This window comes from Pseudophryne corroboree, chromosome 2 (genome assembly GCF_028390025.1).
Source record: "Pseudophryne corroboree isolate aPseCor3 chromosome 2, aPseCor3.hap2, whole genome shotgun sequence".
Taxonomy (NCBI): Eukaryota; Metazoa; Chordata; class Amphibia; order Anura; family Myobatrachidae; genus Pseudophryne; species Pseudophryne corroboree.
In genome coordinates, this window is record NC_086445.1 from 353,948,315 (window position 1) to 353,966,282 (window position 17,968).

Here is a 17,968-nt window from a genome sequence, read left to right on the forward strand (position 1 = left end):
TTAACTAAACTGGAAGCATGGGCAACAAAATGGAGAATGAGATTCAACAAAGACAAGTGTAAGGTAATGCATTGTGGGGGCAAGACCAAAAATAACACCTACATACTAAATGGGGTAATATTAGGGGATTCTGTACTGGAAAAAGACTTAGTGGTTCACATATATAACAAATTAAGCAGCAGTACCCAAAGTAGGAGTGCAGCAAAGAAGGCTAATAAGATATTTGCATGCATAAAACGGGGAATTGATGCAAGGGACGAGAGTATTATACTCCCATTATATAAATCACTAGTGAGGCCTCATCTTGAATACTGTGTGCAGTTTTGGGCACCACATTACAAAAAGGATATACTGGAGCTAGAAAAGGATCAGAGGCGGGCAACCAAACTAATCAAGTGCATGGAAACGCTGGAATACGAGGAAAGGCTTGCAAGGCTAGGCATGTTTACATTGGAAAAGAGGAGAATAAGAGGGGACATGATCAACATCTACATATAAGGGGTCAATACACAGAGCTTGGGAGGGACCTGTTTTCTAGAAGATCAGCACAGTGTCCTACGTGGTCACTCACTTAGGTTAGAGGAGAGGAGTTTCCGCACATTAAGGCAAAAAGGTTTTTTCACAGTAAGGACAATATGTGTTTGGAATTCCCTGCCTGAGAGAGTAGTAACTGCGGACTCTGTCAACACCTTTAAGAATGGGTTAGATAAATTCCTATTGGATAAAGATATTCAGGGTTATGGTGCGTAGGCACGCATTATAGTTAATATAACTAGTCCTAACATAAAAATAACTAGTCCTATAATAAGACTGCATAGGAGACCACAAATAGGTTGAACTCGATGGACAATTGTCTTTTTTTCAACCTTAGTTACTATGTTACTATGCCTTACAGGACTGTCACTACCAGTTCCAGTGTTCACCAAGGTAATGGCGGAGATTATGTTCCTCCTCTGCAAACGGGGAGTGAACATAATGCCGTACCTGGACGATCTGCTGATAAAGGCACCATCTAGGGAGCGGTTGTTGGACAGCTTTGCCCTCTCAACTCTGCTTCTCCGGGATCACGGGTGGACTCTGAACCTACCAAAATCTCAACTAGAACCAACACGGAGGCTTACGTTCCTGGGGATGATACTGGATACGGAAGTACAGAAGGTATTCCTTCCATTGGAGAAGGCAGTGGTGATCCAGTTGATTGGTGCGGGATGTTCTCAAACCAACCAGGATATCGGTGCATATCTGCTTTCGCCATCTGTGAAAGATGGTAGCCACTTACGAGGCACTGCAGTACGGAAGGTTTCTTGCCAGACCCTTCCAGCTGGACCTGTTGGACACATGGTCCGGATCACATCTCCACATGCACCAGAGGATACGTCTGTCGCCAAAAGCCAGGATTTCTTTGCTGTGGTGGCTCCAGATTTCTCACCTGACCGAGGGCCGAGTCGGACAATGTGACGGCGGTAATGTACATAAACTGACAGGGCGGAACGAAGAGCAGAGCAGCAATGTCAGAGGTAACACGAATTCTCCTTTGGGCAGAAAACATGCTGTGGTGTTGTCTGTGATCTTCTTTCCGGGAGTAGACAACTGGGAAGCAGATTTCCTCAGCAGACATAACCTCCACCCAGGAGAGTGGGGTTTTCACCCGGAGGTGTTCAGGTGCGTTACACGTCGGTGGGGAACTCCACAAATCGACATGATGGCCTCTCGTCTCAACAAGAAACTGAGGCGGTATTGTTCCAGGTCAAGAGACCCTCAGGCAGTGGTGGTGGACGCTCTGGTGGCTCCATGGGCCTACCAGCTGGTGTATGTGTTTCCACCACTTCCACTAATCCCAAGAATTCTCAAAAGAATAAAAAGGGAAAAGGTTCAGGCAATTCTCATTGCTCCGGATTGGCCAAGAAAGGCTTGGTACGCGGATCTACTGGACATGCTTCTGGAGGATCCGTGGCTTCTACCTCTCCAAGAGGATCTTCTGCAACAGGGGCCGTTCGTCTATCAAGACTTACTGCGGCTACGTTTGACTGCATGGAGGTTGAGCGTCAAATTTTAGCCGTAAAGCAATTCCGTACAGGGTAATTCCTACCCTGATCCAAGCCAGAAAAAAGGTAACGTCTAAACATTACCACTGAATTTGGAGAAACTATGTCTTGGTGTGAAAACAGGAGAATTCCTGTAGTGGAATTTCAACTGGGTCGGTTTCTGCTTTTTCTGCAGTCTGTTGTGGATGTGGGCCTACGCCTGGGCTCCATAAAATTCCAGATTTCGGCCTTGTCCGTTTTCTTCCAAAAACAGTTGGCTTCCCTCCCTGAGGTTCAGACATTTTTGAAAGGTGTTCTGCATATCCAGCCGCCCTTTGTGCCTCCCACGGAACCTTGGGATCTCAACGTGGTATTGCAGTTTCTACAGTCTGAATGGTTTGAGCCTTTACAGGAGGTTGATAAAAAAGTTTCTTACATGGAAGACTGTCACGTTGCTGGCCTTGGCTTTGGCATCGCGTGTGTCGGAATTGGGGGTGTTGTCTCACAAGAGCCCTTATTTGATTTTTCATGAAGATAGGGCTGAACTCTGAACTAGTCAGCAATTTCTTTCTAAGGTGGTGTCTGCATTTCACATCAACCAGCCTATTGTGGTTCCGGTGCTTACGGACACCTCTTCCACTTCAAAGTCCCTGGATGTTGTGCGGGCTTTGAAATTCTATGTCAAATGGACAGCTTGTCACAGAAAATCAGACTCGCTGTTTGTACTCTATGATCCCAATAAAATTGGGTGTCCTGCTTCAAAGCAGTCTCTTGCTCGCTGGATCAAGCTTACTATCCAGCATGCTGACTCTACGGCAAGTTTGCCGGTTCCTAGATCTGTACATGCCCACTCCACTAGGTTGGTGGCTTCTTACTGGGTGTCTGCCCGGGGTGTCTCTGCCTTACAACTTTGCCGAGCAGCTACTTGGTCTGGTTCAAACACGTTTGCTAAGTTCTACAAGTTCGATACTTTGGCTTCTGAGGACCTTCAGTTTGGTCAATCTGTTCTGCAGGGACCTCCGCACTCTCCCACCCGGTTTGGGAGCTTTGGTACATCCCCATGGTACTAATGTGGACCCCAGTATCCTCTAGGATGCAAGAGAAAATAGGATTTTAATTACCTACCGGTAAATCATTTTCTCGTAGTCCATGGAGGATACTGGGCACCCACCCAGTACTTGGTTCTTCCTCCACTGTTACTTGGTTAAGTAATGTTGGTTCGGCCGTTGCTGTTCCTGTTTCAAGTTTGGTTAGCATGGCTTTCCTCGTGTGTGTGTGTGTGTGTGTGTGTGTGTGTGTGTTGGTTCGGAATCTCACCACTATCCTCTCAAAGTATGTCCGTCTCCTCGGGCACAGTTTCTAGACTGAGTCTGGTAGGAGGGGCATAGAAGAAGGAGCCAGTGCACACTATTAATTTCTTAAAGTGCCCAAGGCTCCTAGTGGACCCGTCTATACCCCATGATACTAATGTGGACCCCAGTATCCCCTACGGACTACGAGAGAGGATTTTCCGGTAGGTAATTTAAAATCCCCCCCCCCCCACCGTATTTTAGAATATTTTGCATAATATAATAAGAGATCTTGGGGATGGGACCCAAATCTAAACACAGAATGCATTTATGCGTCGTATAAACCTTGTACACATAGCCTGAAGGTAATTTAATACAATATTTCTAATTTTGTGCTCGAAACGTTTGTATATGGACCCACCAGAAAGCAAAGTCATGCTCACAAAACTTTTGTATATTGGATTTTCGGATATGGAAGACTCATCCTGTATGTGTTTATTTCCTGTTTCTAATTTTCACACCTAACCTATTTCTTGTGATTTAAGTTAGTTATTTTAAGTGATTAACATCTGAAATCCAGTGTGACAGATGTTACGGTCTATAGTAAATATCCTGAAATCCCAACCCAAAAGACGACTTACCTGGGGGCTGACATTCAGTCTTATTCTCTGATGTGTAGCACATGCCTGGCCTGCTCTACTGTTATCTGCATGTAAATAGATGGGGGTTTATTTACTAACTAGAAGGATGTCAGAGCTATTGATCAGCAGCAGCTGTGATAGATACATTGGCAGTAGAAATAAATGCTAAATCAGGCTTGTATATATTTCCAATACCGTGTTAAATCTTTCAGCCAAAATCTCTGATGACCAATGGTTAGTAAATATACACTATCGAGTTGGCCCTAGCGAAGTCAATCCCCATAAGTCTCCCACATTCTGCTTGTCAGTGCCCACTCCATCTTTATATGGTGTCATAATTATGCTGCTTATAGTCAAGCAGGTGCAACAGGTTAGCCGTGCACACCAGAGATCAGGAAACCTTCCCTCGATTGCTCTCTAGATGATAGTTCCACAATTAAAAAGTCAACATGCATATTATCAACATGGTCAATAGGTTTAATGGTCGACGCATCATATGGTTGACATGAGGATTTATTTATTTTTTCCCATACTTTACTATCCATGTGGACTACAATTGGGAATAGTAACCTGTGTCAAACGTAGCGGAACAAGGCGGTGCACTAATTGGGGTTTTACGTGCTGCTCTAATTGGGGTTTTAATTGACCTTTTTTTATAGGTCGACCATTTCCATGTTGACTTTTTGATTATACCAACCTTGCATGTCGACCTAGACATTGTTGACCCATAACCCCCTAGATTGTGTTGGCTGCTAAACCCCATTTAGTAATGTTCTGGAATTGAGTTACATGTCTTACTACAATATATTAATACAGTATTATCAGTGCAGTGTTCCCCAGCAACAGTCACTCCCAGGAACTGTTAAGGTCAGTACTCACGGCCCGATTTGGGAGAGATGTGTGCTGAGCAGTTTAATACTTAATACAATATCACCCAGTGGGTGAAGTGAGCGACCTGCTAGATTGGACTGCATGCAGGCCAATCTAGCGATAGCGATGCGCGGGGCTGCGCTTCGCTATCGCTGTGAGGGGTACACACGGAGTGATCACTGCTTAAAATCTAAGCAATCTAGTCAGATTGCTTAGATTTTAAGCAGCGATCGCTCCGTGAGTACCCCCCCTTTACAGTAGTGCCCACTATTGTATTTCTGATCAAATGAATGAACGTGTGTGTAGTAATGTGTAAGGTAATAATTAGTAATTCAGGGGCAATTTTATTAAGCCTTGAGAAGTGAGAAGGCCGTGACAGGAGCTGATTGGCTGGTACGTTATCACCTTCCACTTATCACTGCTTTATTCCTTTTCCAGGCTTAATACATCTGCCCCTAAGTTTTTTATCTCCCCGTTATAGATGATACATTTATGGTAGACATTTATGCCATCCAGATTTTTACAGTTTATCCTGAAAGTAATTGCACATGCTACTAGTTAGCAGGTGACTTATGTTTGTCTCACTGTTTTCAAGTTTTCTTTGTAAAATTGTCCTTTTATTTTTCTGTCTCGCCTTCACAAATCCAGACCCTCAAGATGAAAATAAAATAGGTATAGATGGAATACAATTATTCTGTGATGATTTACACTTGGATCCAGCCAGTACTAGTGTATTGGTAATCGCATGGAAGTTCAGAGCTGCTACACAATGTGAATTCAGTAAAAAGGAGTTTGTAGATGGGATGACAGAACTTGGGTATGTATAGAAGTGGTGCTAATTGCCCACTCCATTACCAATTTATGGTGTAAATCAAAAGTTCTCAAGTACTAACAGCTCATGTTTTCAGGATTTCCTTAACATGTATGAATAAATTAATCTATTTTGTTTAATCCGCCATTAACCCACCTGTTTCCACTGAAAAAAAACATGGCTTGTTGGTGGTACATAAGGATTGTAGTTGATTTAAACAATTAGTAGATCACTTACTACTTTTATTCTCATTCCCCAGTCATAATATACCAATCCCCTATTCTCTCATGTACCAAGTATGCAGGACCTTTTTAGCATTTCAGAGAAGATAAATTAGTTTTTTGGGATCCCAAGGAGCTATTCATTTGTTGTTCCGATTGGGTGTGCCCAAAAGCACCAGGTTTAGCTGCGTAAAACGGCTCAGCCCGTAAAAAAAACAAAAAAAAAACAGGCACACTACCAAAATGGCAGTAGAGGGATTTTTCACTGATTTCACCTCAGGAGGGTGAGAGTAGAAATAATGGGCTCCCGCTGCACTTGCACCTGATTAGAGGAACAGTTGAATAGCTCCGTCGGGTAGCAAAAATAAAAACAATCTCCCCCCTTTACATTGTTGAGGAAATGTAAATATGATCTCCAGCAGAGGGATTACCAATACATTTCACAATTTTATAGTACAGATATGACCTCATACACAATTGCTGCAGTCGTGTTAAACAGCCCCTATTGGCGTGCCATGTCTCGCATGACCGCTAATGCAGGACGTCTTTGTATCTGAATAATGCTTCTTAGTAACAATGCGATGTGACTAGAACGCACCTGGAAACTGCAGATTAATTCATGTGTACTGTAACACTTGTATATATGTGTGCGACTGAGTTTGAATCTGTATACGAAGTGGTACAATTCAGAGGCCGTGGCTTTTTTTTCTATGACAAGTTATGTTGTACTTTGTATACAGTCTGTCGCACACATACAAGTGTCTCATATATTAAGCAGCACAGTCTCCTGGTGCAACATAGTCGCATCGTATTGTGACCAAGACACACTTTTCTGTAAACAAAAAAAACAAAACAGCAGTAGCAGAGTCGCACGGACCTGTCTTGCATTTCATGCTGTATTGAGGCAATAAAGTCCAACTCAGGAGTTGACATTATCAGAAGGAGAGCGGAGAATTGGGTTGGAATGGGAGGAACCTCATAGGAAATTATTCCTTTCCATGAAGTCAATATACAGTAGGTGTAAAATTGATAATGTTCCCCGCTTAAAGACACAGCGGAGGAATGTTATTAATGTGAGACCATGAGCACCATTTCTAAGCATACAGGTCATTCATTCTATTTCATATTTGCACCCGCTTCTCTTCAGGCGGGCACCTATGGTAGATTGTTTCAGAGATAGCAAAAGATTATCAATAAGGTTGATAACTGCATTTATCGATGTTTAGCCATCTTATTGAGGGGCTTTGACAATTCAGGGATTGAAATAAGACATGCATGGCCTAGAAAGGTAAGGGCATAGATAGTACAGATAACTGGACAGGGCAACAATTTATGGGGGTAGGAACCAAGTTCTTGGCTCCCTCTCAAACACAGGTGGAGGCTGTGGAATATATACATATACAGGGAGTTCGGAAAGTCCATCTGCAGTGACTGTGTGCTAAGCAAGTCTCCCACAGAGAATGTGTGCTAAGTAATGTGACAAAATAATTGTTTTAAAACACTATATAATTGTAATAAAATAGTCATGAACTTACTTACATTAAGTGTTGAAAGTTTTGCCCCTCTCTGTACTCCCACGGCTGCAGAGGACAGCGCTCCCTGTGGAGGGTCTTTTTGAACTACCTGTACTATATAGATTGGTCTAGACTAGGTACTGTTACAACTGAAGAATCTACTTTCCGAAGGGTGGGTGGCTACTGTAGATCTTCTGGGCATTGACCCCTTGTACCCCCCGGGTTAAGACTCGCAGAACTCTCCAGCAGGTCTTCTTGCCTATAATAGCCACTTTTCCCATAAGGCGTGATGTGCCTTCCGGTACTGTGCTGCCACTGGTGGTAATGCGAGCTTAACCTTTGAGTGACTCGGCTTAATGCACATCGAGCAGAAGACAAAAAGAAGATAGGAGCTGCTCTAGACAAGAGACAGGAGAGCAAACTGTAGACACTTAAACAAAAAACTCCCCCAAACTCTGGACAGCTTTCGGGTGAGGAGAGTACATGAAGTATCCAAACAAACAATACACTAGAGAAACAAGTTAGACAAAAAAAAAAAAGAGACACTGACAGTGGGAGTACTGAAGGAGAAATAGATAAAAGAGGAAATACTAGACTGTATAGCAAGAAGACAAGGAGTAACAGCAGAAATAACAAAAGCAACACAACAGATTATGCAACTGAGGCAGAGTTGGATGCTGGTTATTATGCAGCTGACACAGAGCTAGACGCAGAAATGCTGCAGCGGACGGTAGCAGAATAACCAGACAGATGTATCCTCGGCTAGTACTAGGAACAAGGGCTCCTGCTGCAACCTGGAACTATGACCAGCAGGGAGTGAGAGACCGACAACACATATAGGAGACAAGAGCCAATGAGCTAGCCTCCCCTAATTACCAACTGTCTGCAGCTGTTCTGCTGCACATCCACCAGCCTCTTGACTTTCACAAGAGATAACATGCTGGAGTCAGGTAACATTCCCAAACAGGTGTGCTGCTACACGTAGTAGCCAGCTTCCACATTGCTAGGAGACAGCCAGAAACCCATACAGAAATGAGCCGCAGCAGCGACTCAACACGTACACACACATCTTTACATATTTTTAGATTCTTGTTGGGCACTGTCTTTGTTACAAAATATTTGCACTAGATTTTGTAACATGAGGTCCTACTAACAATAATGACCTTGAGCAAATGTCTCCCAGAATCCCTTACATTAACTTTGCAGAACAGTTTAAACGGATATGATTGGTTTTATCTGTCTTTAAGAAAATGTTAAACTTTGAGAAAAATATATATGTGGGTTCATATGTTTCTCTGACGTCCTAGTGGATGCTGGGACTCCGTAAGGACCATGGGGAATAGCGGCTCCGCAGGAGACAGGGCACAAGAATAAAAGCTTTAGGATCAGGTGGTGTGCACTGGCTCCTCCCCCTATGACCCTCCTCCAAGCCTCAGTTAGATTTTTGTGCCCGAACGAGAAGGGTGCAGGCTAGGTGGCTCTCCTGAGCTGCTTAGAATAAAAGTATATTTTAGGTTTTTTATTTTCAGTGAGTCCTGCTGGCAACAGGCTCACTGCATCGTGGGACTAAGGGGAGAAGAAACGGACTCACCTGCGTGCAGAGTGGATCGGGTTTCTTAGGCTACTGGACATTAGCTCCAGAGGGACGATCACAGGTTCAGCCTGGATGGGTCCCGGAGCCGCGCCGCCGGCCCCCTTACAGAGCCAGAAGAGCGAAGAGGTCCGGTGAAATCGGCGGCAGAAGACGATCCTGTCTTCAGACTAAGGTAGCGCACAGCACCGCAGCTGTGCGCCATTGCTCTCAGCACACTTCACACTCCGGTCACCGAGGGTGCAGGGCGCTGGGGGGGAGCGCCCTGAGACGCAATATAACATGATATACCTTAGATTGGCTAAAGAATACATCACATATAGCTCTGGGGCTATATGGATGTATTTTAACCCCTGCCATTTTTTACAGAAAAAGCGGGAGATAAGGACGTCGTGAAGGGGCGGAGCCTATCTCCTCAGCACACAAGCGCCATTTTCCCTCACAGCTCCGCTGGAAGGACGGCTCCCTGACTCTCCCCTGCAGACTTGCTACTGAATCAGGGTAAAAAAGAGAAGGGGGGGCACTATTGGCAGCTAAAAACTATATAAACAGCAGCTATAAGGGATTAACACTTATATAAGGTTATCCCTGTATATATATAGCGCTTGGTGTGTGCTGGCAGACTCTCCCTCTGTCTCTCCAAAGGGCTTGTGGGGTCCTGTTCTCTATCAGAGCATTCCCGGTGTGTGTGCTGTGTGTCGGTACGTGTGTGTCGACACGTATGAGGAGGAAAATGATGTGGAGGCGGAGCAATTGCCTGGGTTAGTGATGTCACCCCCTAGGGAGTCGACACCTGACTGGATGATCGTATTTAAAGAATTAAGTGATAATGTCAGCACTTTGCAAAGAACGGTTGATGACATGAGACAGCCGGCAAATCAATTAGTGCCTGTCCAGGCGTCTCAGACACCGTCAGGGGCCCTAAAACGCCCGTTACCTCAGTGGGTCGACACAGATACTGAGTCTAGTGTCGACGGTGAGGAGACAAACGTAATGTCCAGTAGGGCCACACGTTACATGATCACGGCAATGAAAGAAGCATTGAACATTTCTGACACTACAAGTACCACAAAGAAGGGTATTATGTGGGGTGTGAAAAAACTACCAATAGTTTTCCCTGAGTCAGATGAGTTAAATGAGGTGTGTGATAAAGCGTGGGTTTCCCCCGACAAAAAACTGCTAATTTCTAAATAATTATTGGCACTATATCCTTTCCCGTTAGAGGTTAGGACACGTTGGGAAACACCCCCTAGGGTAGATAAGGCGCTCACACGTTTATCTAAACAAGTAGCGTTACCGTCTCCTGATACGGCCACCCTCAAAGAACCAGCAGATAGAAGGCTGGAAAATATTCTTAAAAGTATATACACACATACTGGTGTTATACTGCGACCAGCAATCGCTTCAGCCTGGATGTGCAGTGCTGGCGTCGCGTGGTCGGATTCCCTGACTGAAAATATTGATACCCTGGTTAGGGACAATATACTGTTAACTATAGAGCATTTGAAGGATGCATTACTATATATGCGTGATGCACAGAGGGATATTTGCACCCTGGCATCAAGAGTAAGTGCTATGTCCATTTCTGCCAGAAGAGCGTTATGGACGCGACAGTGGTCAGGCGATGCGGATTCCAAACGACATATGGAAGTATTGCCGTATAAAGGGGAGGAGTTATTTGGGGCTGGTCTATCGGACCTGGTGGCCACGGCAACGGCTGGAAAATCCACCTTTTTACCCCAGGTCACTTCACATCAGCAGAAAAAGACACCGTCTTTTCAAACTCAGTCCTTTCGTTCCCATAAGTACAAGCGAGCTAAAGGCCATTCCTTCCTGCCCCGGGGCAGAGGAAGGGGAAAAAGACTGCACCATGCAGCCGCTTCCCAGGAGCAGAAGCCATCCCCTGCTTCTGCCAAGTCTTCAGCATGACGCTGGGGCTTTACAAGCAGACTCAGACATGGTGGGGGCCCGTCTCAAGAATTTCAACGCGCAGTGGGCTCACTCGCAAGTGGACCCCTGGATTCTACAGGTGGTATCGCAGGGGTACAAACTGGAATTCGAGGCGTTTCCCCCTCGCCGGTTCCTGAAGTCTGCTCTACCAAAGTCTCCCTCCGACAGGGAGGCAGTTTTGGAAGCCATTCACAAGCTGTATTCCCAGCAGGTGATAATCAAGGTACCCCTCCTACAACAGGGAAAGGGGTATTATTCCACGCTGTTTGTGGTACCGAAGCCGGACGGCTCGGTGAGACCAATTTTAAATCTAAAATCCCTGAACACTTACATAAAGAGGTTCAAATTCAAGATGGAATCACTCAGAGCGGTGATAGCAAACCTGGAAGAAGGGGACTATATGGTGTCTCTGGACATCAAGGATGCTTATCTCCACGTCCCAATCTACCCGTCTCACCAAGGGTACCTCAGGTTTGTAGTACAAAACTGTCATTATCAGTTTCAGACGCTGCCGTTTGGGTTGTCCACGGCACCTCGGGTCTTTACCAAGGTAATGGCCGAAATGATGATTCTTCTTCAAAGAAAAGGCATCTTAATTATCCCTTACTTGGACGATCTCCTGATAAGGGCAAGGTCCAGGGAACAGTTAGAAGTCGGAGTAGCACTATCTCAGGTAGTGTTACGTCAGCACGGGTGGATCCTAAATATTCCAAAATCGCAGCTGATTCCAACGACACGTCTACTGTTCCTAGGAATGATTCTGGACACAGTCCAGAAAAAGGTGTTTCTCCCGGAGGAGAAGGCCAGGGAGTTATCCGAGCTAGTCAGGAACCTCCTAAAACCAGACCAGGTGTCAGTGCATCAGTGCACGAGGGTCCTGGGAAAAATGGTGGCTTCTTACGAAGCGATTCCATTCGGAAGATTCCATGCAAGAACGTTTCAGTGGGATCTGCTGGACAAATGGTCCGGATCGCATCTTCAGATGCATCAGCGGATAACCCTGTCGACAAGGACAAGGGTGTCTCTTCTGTGGTGGCTGCAGAGTGCTCATCTACTAGAGGGCCGCAGATTTGGCATTCAGGATTGGGTCCTGGTGACCACGGACGCCAGCCTGAGAGGCTGGGGGGCAGTCACACAGGGAAAAAATTTCCAGGGCTTGTGGTCAAGCATGGAAACATCTCTTCATATAAACAGAAGTCTTCCACCTGATTGTAAACCGTTAAGAAAAACCAAAGGTGGACATGATGGCGTCACGTCTAAACAAAAAACTAGACAGATATTGCGCCAGGTCAAGGGACCCTCAGGCAATAGCGGTGGACGCTCTGGTGACACCGTGGGTGTACCAGTCAGTGTTGTGTTCCCTCCTCTGCCTCTCATACTAAAAGTACTGAGAATCATAAGAAGGAGAGGAGTAAGAACGATACTCGTGGTTCCGGATTGGCCAAGAAGGACTTGGTACCCGGAACTTCAAGAGATGCTCACGGAAGACCCGTGGCCTCTACCTCTAAGAAAGGACCTGCTCCAACAGGGGCCTTGTCTGTTCCAAGACTTACCGCGGCTGCGTTTGACGGCATGGCGGTTGAACGCCGGATCCTGAAGGAAAAAGGCATTCCAGATGAAGTCATCCCTACCCTGGTCAAAGCCAGGAAGGATGTAACCGCAAAACATTATCACCGCATTTGGCGAAAATATGTTGCGTGGTGTGAGGCCAAGAAGGCCCCTACAGAGGAATTTCAACTGGGTCGTTTCCTCCATTTCCTGCAAACAGGACTGTCTATGGGCCTAAAATTAGGGTCCATTAAGGTTCAAATTTCGGCCCTGTCGATTTTCTTCCAGAAAGAACTGGCTTCAGTACCTGAAGTTCAGACATTTGTAAAAGGGGTACTGCATATACAACCTCCTTTTGTGCCTCCAGTGGCACCTTGGGATCTCAATGTTGTTTTGAGGTTCCTTAAGTCACATTGGTTTGAACCACTCACCACTGTGGACTTAAAATATCTCACATGGAAGGTGACGATGCTGTTAGCCCTGGCTTCAGCCAGGCGTGTGTCAGAATTGGCGGCTTTATCATATAAAAGCCCTTACTTAATTTTTCATTCTGACAGGGCAGAATTGAGGACTCGTCCTCAATTTCTCCCTAAGGTGGTTTCTGCTTTTCACATGAACCAACCTATTGTGGTGCCTGCGGCTACTAGGGACTTGGAGGACTCCAAGTTACTTGACGTTGTCAGGGCCCTGAAAATATATGTTTCCAGGACGGCGGGAGTCAGAAAGTCTGACTCGCTGTTTATCCTGTATGCACCCAACAAGCTGGGTGCTCCTGCTTCTAAGCAGACTATTGCTCGTTGGATTTGTAGTACAATTCAACTTGCACATTCTGTGGCAGGCCTGCCACAGCCAAAATCTGTGAAAGCCCATTCCACAAGGAAAGTGGGCTCATCTTGGGCGGCTGCCCGAGGGGTCTCGGCTTTACAACTTTGCCGAGCAGCTACTTGGTCAGGGGCAAACACGTTTGCTAAATTCTACAAATTTGATACCCTGGCTGAGGAGGACCTGGAGTTCTCTCATTCGGTGCTGCAGAGTCATCCGCACTCTCCCGCCCGTTTGGGAGCTTTGGTATAATCCCCATGGTCCTTACGGAGTCCCAGCATCCACTAGGACGTCAGAGAAAATAAGATTTTACTTACCGATAAATCTATTTCTCGTAGTCCGTAGTGGATGCTGGGCGCCCATCCCAAGTGCGGATTGTCTGCAATACTTGTACATAGTTATTGTAACAAAATTCGGGTTATTATTGTTGTGAGCCATCTTTTCAGAGGCTCCGCTGTTATCATGCTGTTAACTGGGTTCAGATCACAGGTTGTACAGTGTGATTGGTGTGGCTGGTATGAGTCTTACCCGGGATTCAATATTCTTCCTTATTATGTACGCTCGTCCGGGCACAGTATCCTAACTGAGGCTTGGAGGAGGGTCATAGGGGGAGGAGCCAGTGCACACCACCTGATCCTAAAGCTTTTATTCTTGTGCCCTGTCTCCTGCGGAGCCGCTATTCCCCATGGTCCTTACGGAGTTCCCAGCATCCACTACGGACTACGAGAAATAGATTTATCGGTAAGTAAAATCTTATTTTTTTCACATTTGAAATAGTTTCCTAGGTGTAAGGCAATAGGATATTACCTGGACTTAAAAGACTTTTGACATCTTGCAGAATGCTTAGTGATTTGTGTGGCAGTATCATATAGTGTGTGTTCCTGATTTATGTTCTTGTTAGCAGGTGTGACAGCACAGACAAACTAAGGGCCCAGTTGCCCCGGCTAGAACAAGAGCTCAAAGATCCTCTTAAGTTTAAAGACTTCTATCAGTTTACATTTAATTTTGCAAAAAATCCTGGACAAAAAGGGCTAGGTAGGTATGGGTATTTCTTACATATTTCTGTTGTTGCTTATATTGAAATGGGATCAACCATATACCCATGTAGAAATTTGTTCAGAATACTTCAAGAAAGAGACTACGTGGTTTTCACAGGGAGTTCAAAAAGTCCCTCTGCAGTGATGGTGTGCTAAGTAATATGACCACTTCATTCACATGAAATAAATGAATTTGTTACATACTGTACATACCTACATTGAGTCTCTCTCTGGTTTCCCATGGCTGCCGAGGAGATCTGTAGCCAGAAACCACGCATTGTGGAGGGACTTTTGAACTTCCCTGTATAATAAAGATTAAGGTGCTAATTTTAGTAGGGATCACTGATGCTCAGCCTGCCGTTGCAAATGAACATCAAGACCGATGGTCCCTGCAAAGGCAGGGAGGAGGTGGTATGCATCTCCTGCAATTTGCATTGCTAAGGACTGCAATTACAAAGCTGTTGCGAGCAGCTTTGCATTTGCCATCCTTAGTGAATTAGGCCCTAAGTTAACTACTGGACAACTTGACTTAGTGGGTAAAAATGGTGCTTGCTCGTCTGCTCCATCCAACTAATGTAAAATAAATGAAGGTCCAAATCTCCATCCCAAGTATCAAAAAAAATAAAAATATCAACAGTTTAAACATGGACTGACATATCTTAATAAATGCATGAATATTGTAATGGAAAATACATGTATCCCAAAACTAGAAAAAAAAAGGTGGTTTCACTGCAGTTTTGTAAGGACAGTGACAGCTCTGGCCCCAGTTACTACCATCATAAGAATTTATACATTTGGGCATTCGTAAAGATGTGAAATAAGCACTGCTAAAAATTAAAATGGATGCCTTCTTTTTTTCTGTTAAGTCAGTATATTTGTATAAAGTAAATACATTTGGTATTTCTCTTATGTCTTAGAGGAAGCTGGGGTCCACATTAGGACCATGGAGTATAGACGGGTCCACTAGGAGCCATTGGCACTTTAAGAGTTTGAGAGTGTGGGCTGGCTCCTCCCTCTATGCCCCTCCTACCAGACGCAGTTTAGAAAATGTGCCCGGAGGAGCCGGTCACAGCTAGGGGAGCTCTACAGAGCTTCTTTAGTAAAAGTTTATTTTAGAGTTTATTATTTTACAGGGAGGCTGCTGGCAACAGCCTCCCTGCTTCGTGGGACTAAGGAGGTAGAGTAGTGTCCGCCCTGCGGGGTCTGAGCCACTATCTCCGCTGACAGGACACTGAGCTCCTGAGGGGATCGATCGTTCCCCGCCACAGGGGATCGCTCACCCTGGCAGCATGCTGCCACCCAGTGGCGGAACTAGCGAGCGGTGGGCCCAGGTGCGACAAAATGCTTTGGGCCCCCCTCATCCCATCCAAGTCCACCCCCTCACCCCTGGAGAGGATCTGGTGAGGGGGACCTGCTCAGGGCCAGAGAAATGGATACCTAGCAACAGTGCCATAACTAGACATTTTAGCACTGTGTGCAAGAAACGGCATCGGAGCCCCACCCCTGCATGGAAAACAGGGGCAGTGCGCGCCGTAGGCACGCGCAAAAATACATAGGGGTGTGGCTTTGTGGGGAAGGGGTGTGGCCACAAAATAATACCAATTCATAAAACGGTGCACAGTATTCTCCATTATTCAAATTACGCCGCACAGTAGCACCACTACACCAGGTAGAGACCCTTTTACACCTTACGGCGGACAGATTCCCCTTTTTACACATTACGGCAGACAGCGTCCCCTTTTTACACATTAAGGCAGACAGCGTCCCCTTTTCTCTGACGTCCTAGTGGATGCTGGGGACTCCGTAAGGACCATGGGGAATAGACGGCTCCGCAGGAGACTGGGCACATCTAAAGAAAGATTTAGGACTATCTGGTGTGCACTGGCTCCTCCCCCTATGACCCTCCTCCGAGCCTCAGTTAGATTTCTGTGCCCGGCTGAGCTGGATGCACACTAGGGGCTCTCCTGAGCTCCTAGAAGAAAGTATAGTTTAGGTTTTTTATTTTCAGTGAGACCTGCTGGCAACAGGCTCACTGCAACGAGGGACTAAGGGGAGAAGAAGCGAACCTACCTAAGTGGTGGTAGCTTGGGCTTCTTAGGCTACTGGACACCATTAGCTCCAGAGGGATCGAACACAGGACCCGACCTCGTCGTCCGTTCCCGGAGCCGCGCTGCCGTCCCCCTTACAGAGCCAGAAACAAGAAGGTGGTCCGGAAAATCGGCGGCTGAAGACTTCTGTCTTCTCCAAGGTAGCGCACAGCACTGCAGCTGTGCGCCATTGCTCCTCATGCACACCACACACTGCGGTCACTGATGGGTGCAGGGCGCTGGGGGGGGGGGGCGCCCTGAGCAGCAATAAATAACACCTTGGCTGGCAAAACTAACACCATATATAGCCCCAGAGGCTATATAGGTGTATATTAACCCCTGCCAGAAACGATAAAATAGCGGGAGAAAGCCCGCCGAAAAAGGGGCGGAGCCAACTCCCTCAGCACACTGGCGCCATTATTCCCTCACAGCTTCGCTGGAAGGAAGCTCCCTGGCTCTCCCCTGCAGTCCTGCACTACAGAAAGGGTAAAAAAGAGAGGGGGGCACAAATTAGGCGCAGTATATATATATATTATAGGCAGCTATAGGGGAAAACACTCTGTATAGTGATATCCCTGTGTTATATAGCGCCCTGGTGTGTGCTGGCATACTCTCCCTCTGTCTCCCCAAAGGGCTTTGTGGGGTCCTGTCCTCTGTAAGAGCATTCCTTGTGTGTCTGCTGTGTGTCGGTACTGCTGTGTCGACATGTAGGATGAGGATAATGATGTGGAGGCGGAGCAAATGCCTGTGAATGTGATGTCACCCCCTGCGGGGTCGACACCAGTGTGGATGGACTTATGGAAGGAATTACGTGACAGTGTCAGCTCCTTACATAAAAGGTTTGACGACATAGGATAGCCGGCTACTCAGCTTGTGCCTGTCCAAGCGTCTCAAATGTCATCAGGGGCTATAAAACGCCTGCTACCTCAGATGACAGATACAGATGTCAACACGGATACCGACTCCAGTGTCGACGATGATGAGACGAGTGTACCCTCCAATAGATCCACCCGTTATATGATTGAGGCTATGAAAAATGTATTACACATTTCTGATGATACCCCAGGTACCACAAAAAAGGGTATTATGTTTGGTGAGAAAAAACTACCAGTAGTTTTTCCTGCATCGGACGAATTAAATGAGGTGTGTGAGGAAGCGTGGACTTCCCCAGATAAGAAACTGATCATTTCTAAACGGTTAATGGCTGCGTACCCTTTCCCGCCAGAGGATAGGTCACGCTGGGAAACACCCCCTAGGGTAGATAAAGCGCTGACACGCTTATCAAAGAAGGTGGCACTACCGTCTCCGGATACGGCCGCCCTAAAAGAACCTGCTGATAGACAGCAGGAAAGTACCCTAAAAGCTATATACACACACACTGGCATTATATTGAGACCCGCTATTGCATCAGCTTGGATGTGCAGTGCTGCTGCTGCGTGGTCAGACTCCCTGTCGGAAAACATTGATACCATGGATAGGGACAATATTTTGCTAACGATTGACCATATAAAAGACGCCGTCTTATACATGCGTGATGCACAGAGGGATATTTGCCGGCTGGCA

General features: G+C 46.0%; 1 protein-coding gene across 5 annotated transcripts in view; it reads left to right on the forward strand.

Moving 5' to 3' along the window:
- The window catches only part of DCUN1D2 (defective in cullin neddylation 1 domain containing 2), a 127,179-nt gene that overhangs the window by 40,439 nt on the left and 68,772 nt on the right, over nucleotides 1–17,968 (forward strand). For 4 of the 5 annotated variants that reach the window (XM_063953110.1, XM_063953114.1, XM_063953113.1 and 1 more), the window contains 2 exons: nucleotides 5,473–5,641; nucleotides 14,183–14,316. In XM_063953110.1, the coding sequence (XP_063809180.1) occupies nucleotides 5,473–5,641; nucleotides 14,183–14,316 (303 nt within the window). The remainder of the gene's footprint in view (nucleotides 1–5,472; nucleotides 5,642–14,182; nucleotides 14,317–17,968) is intronic. The other variant, XM_063953111.1, reaches the window with a different exon arrangement.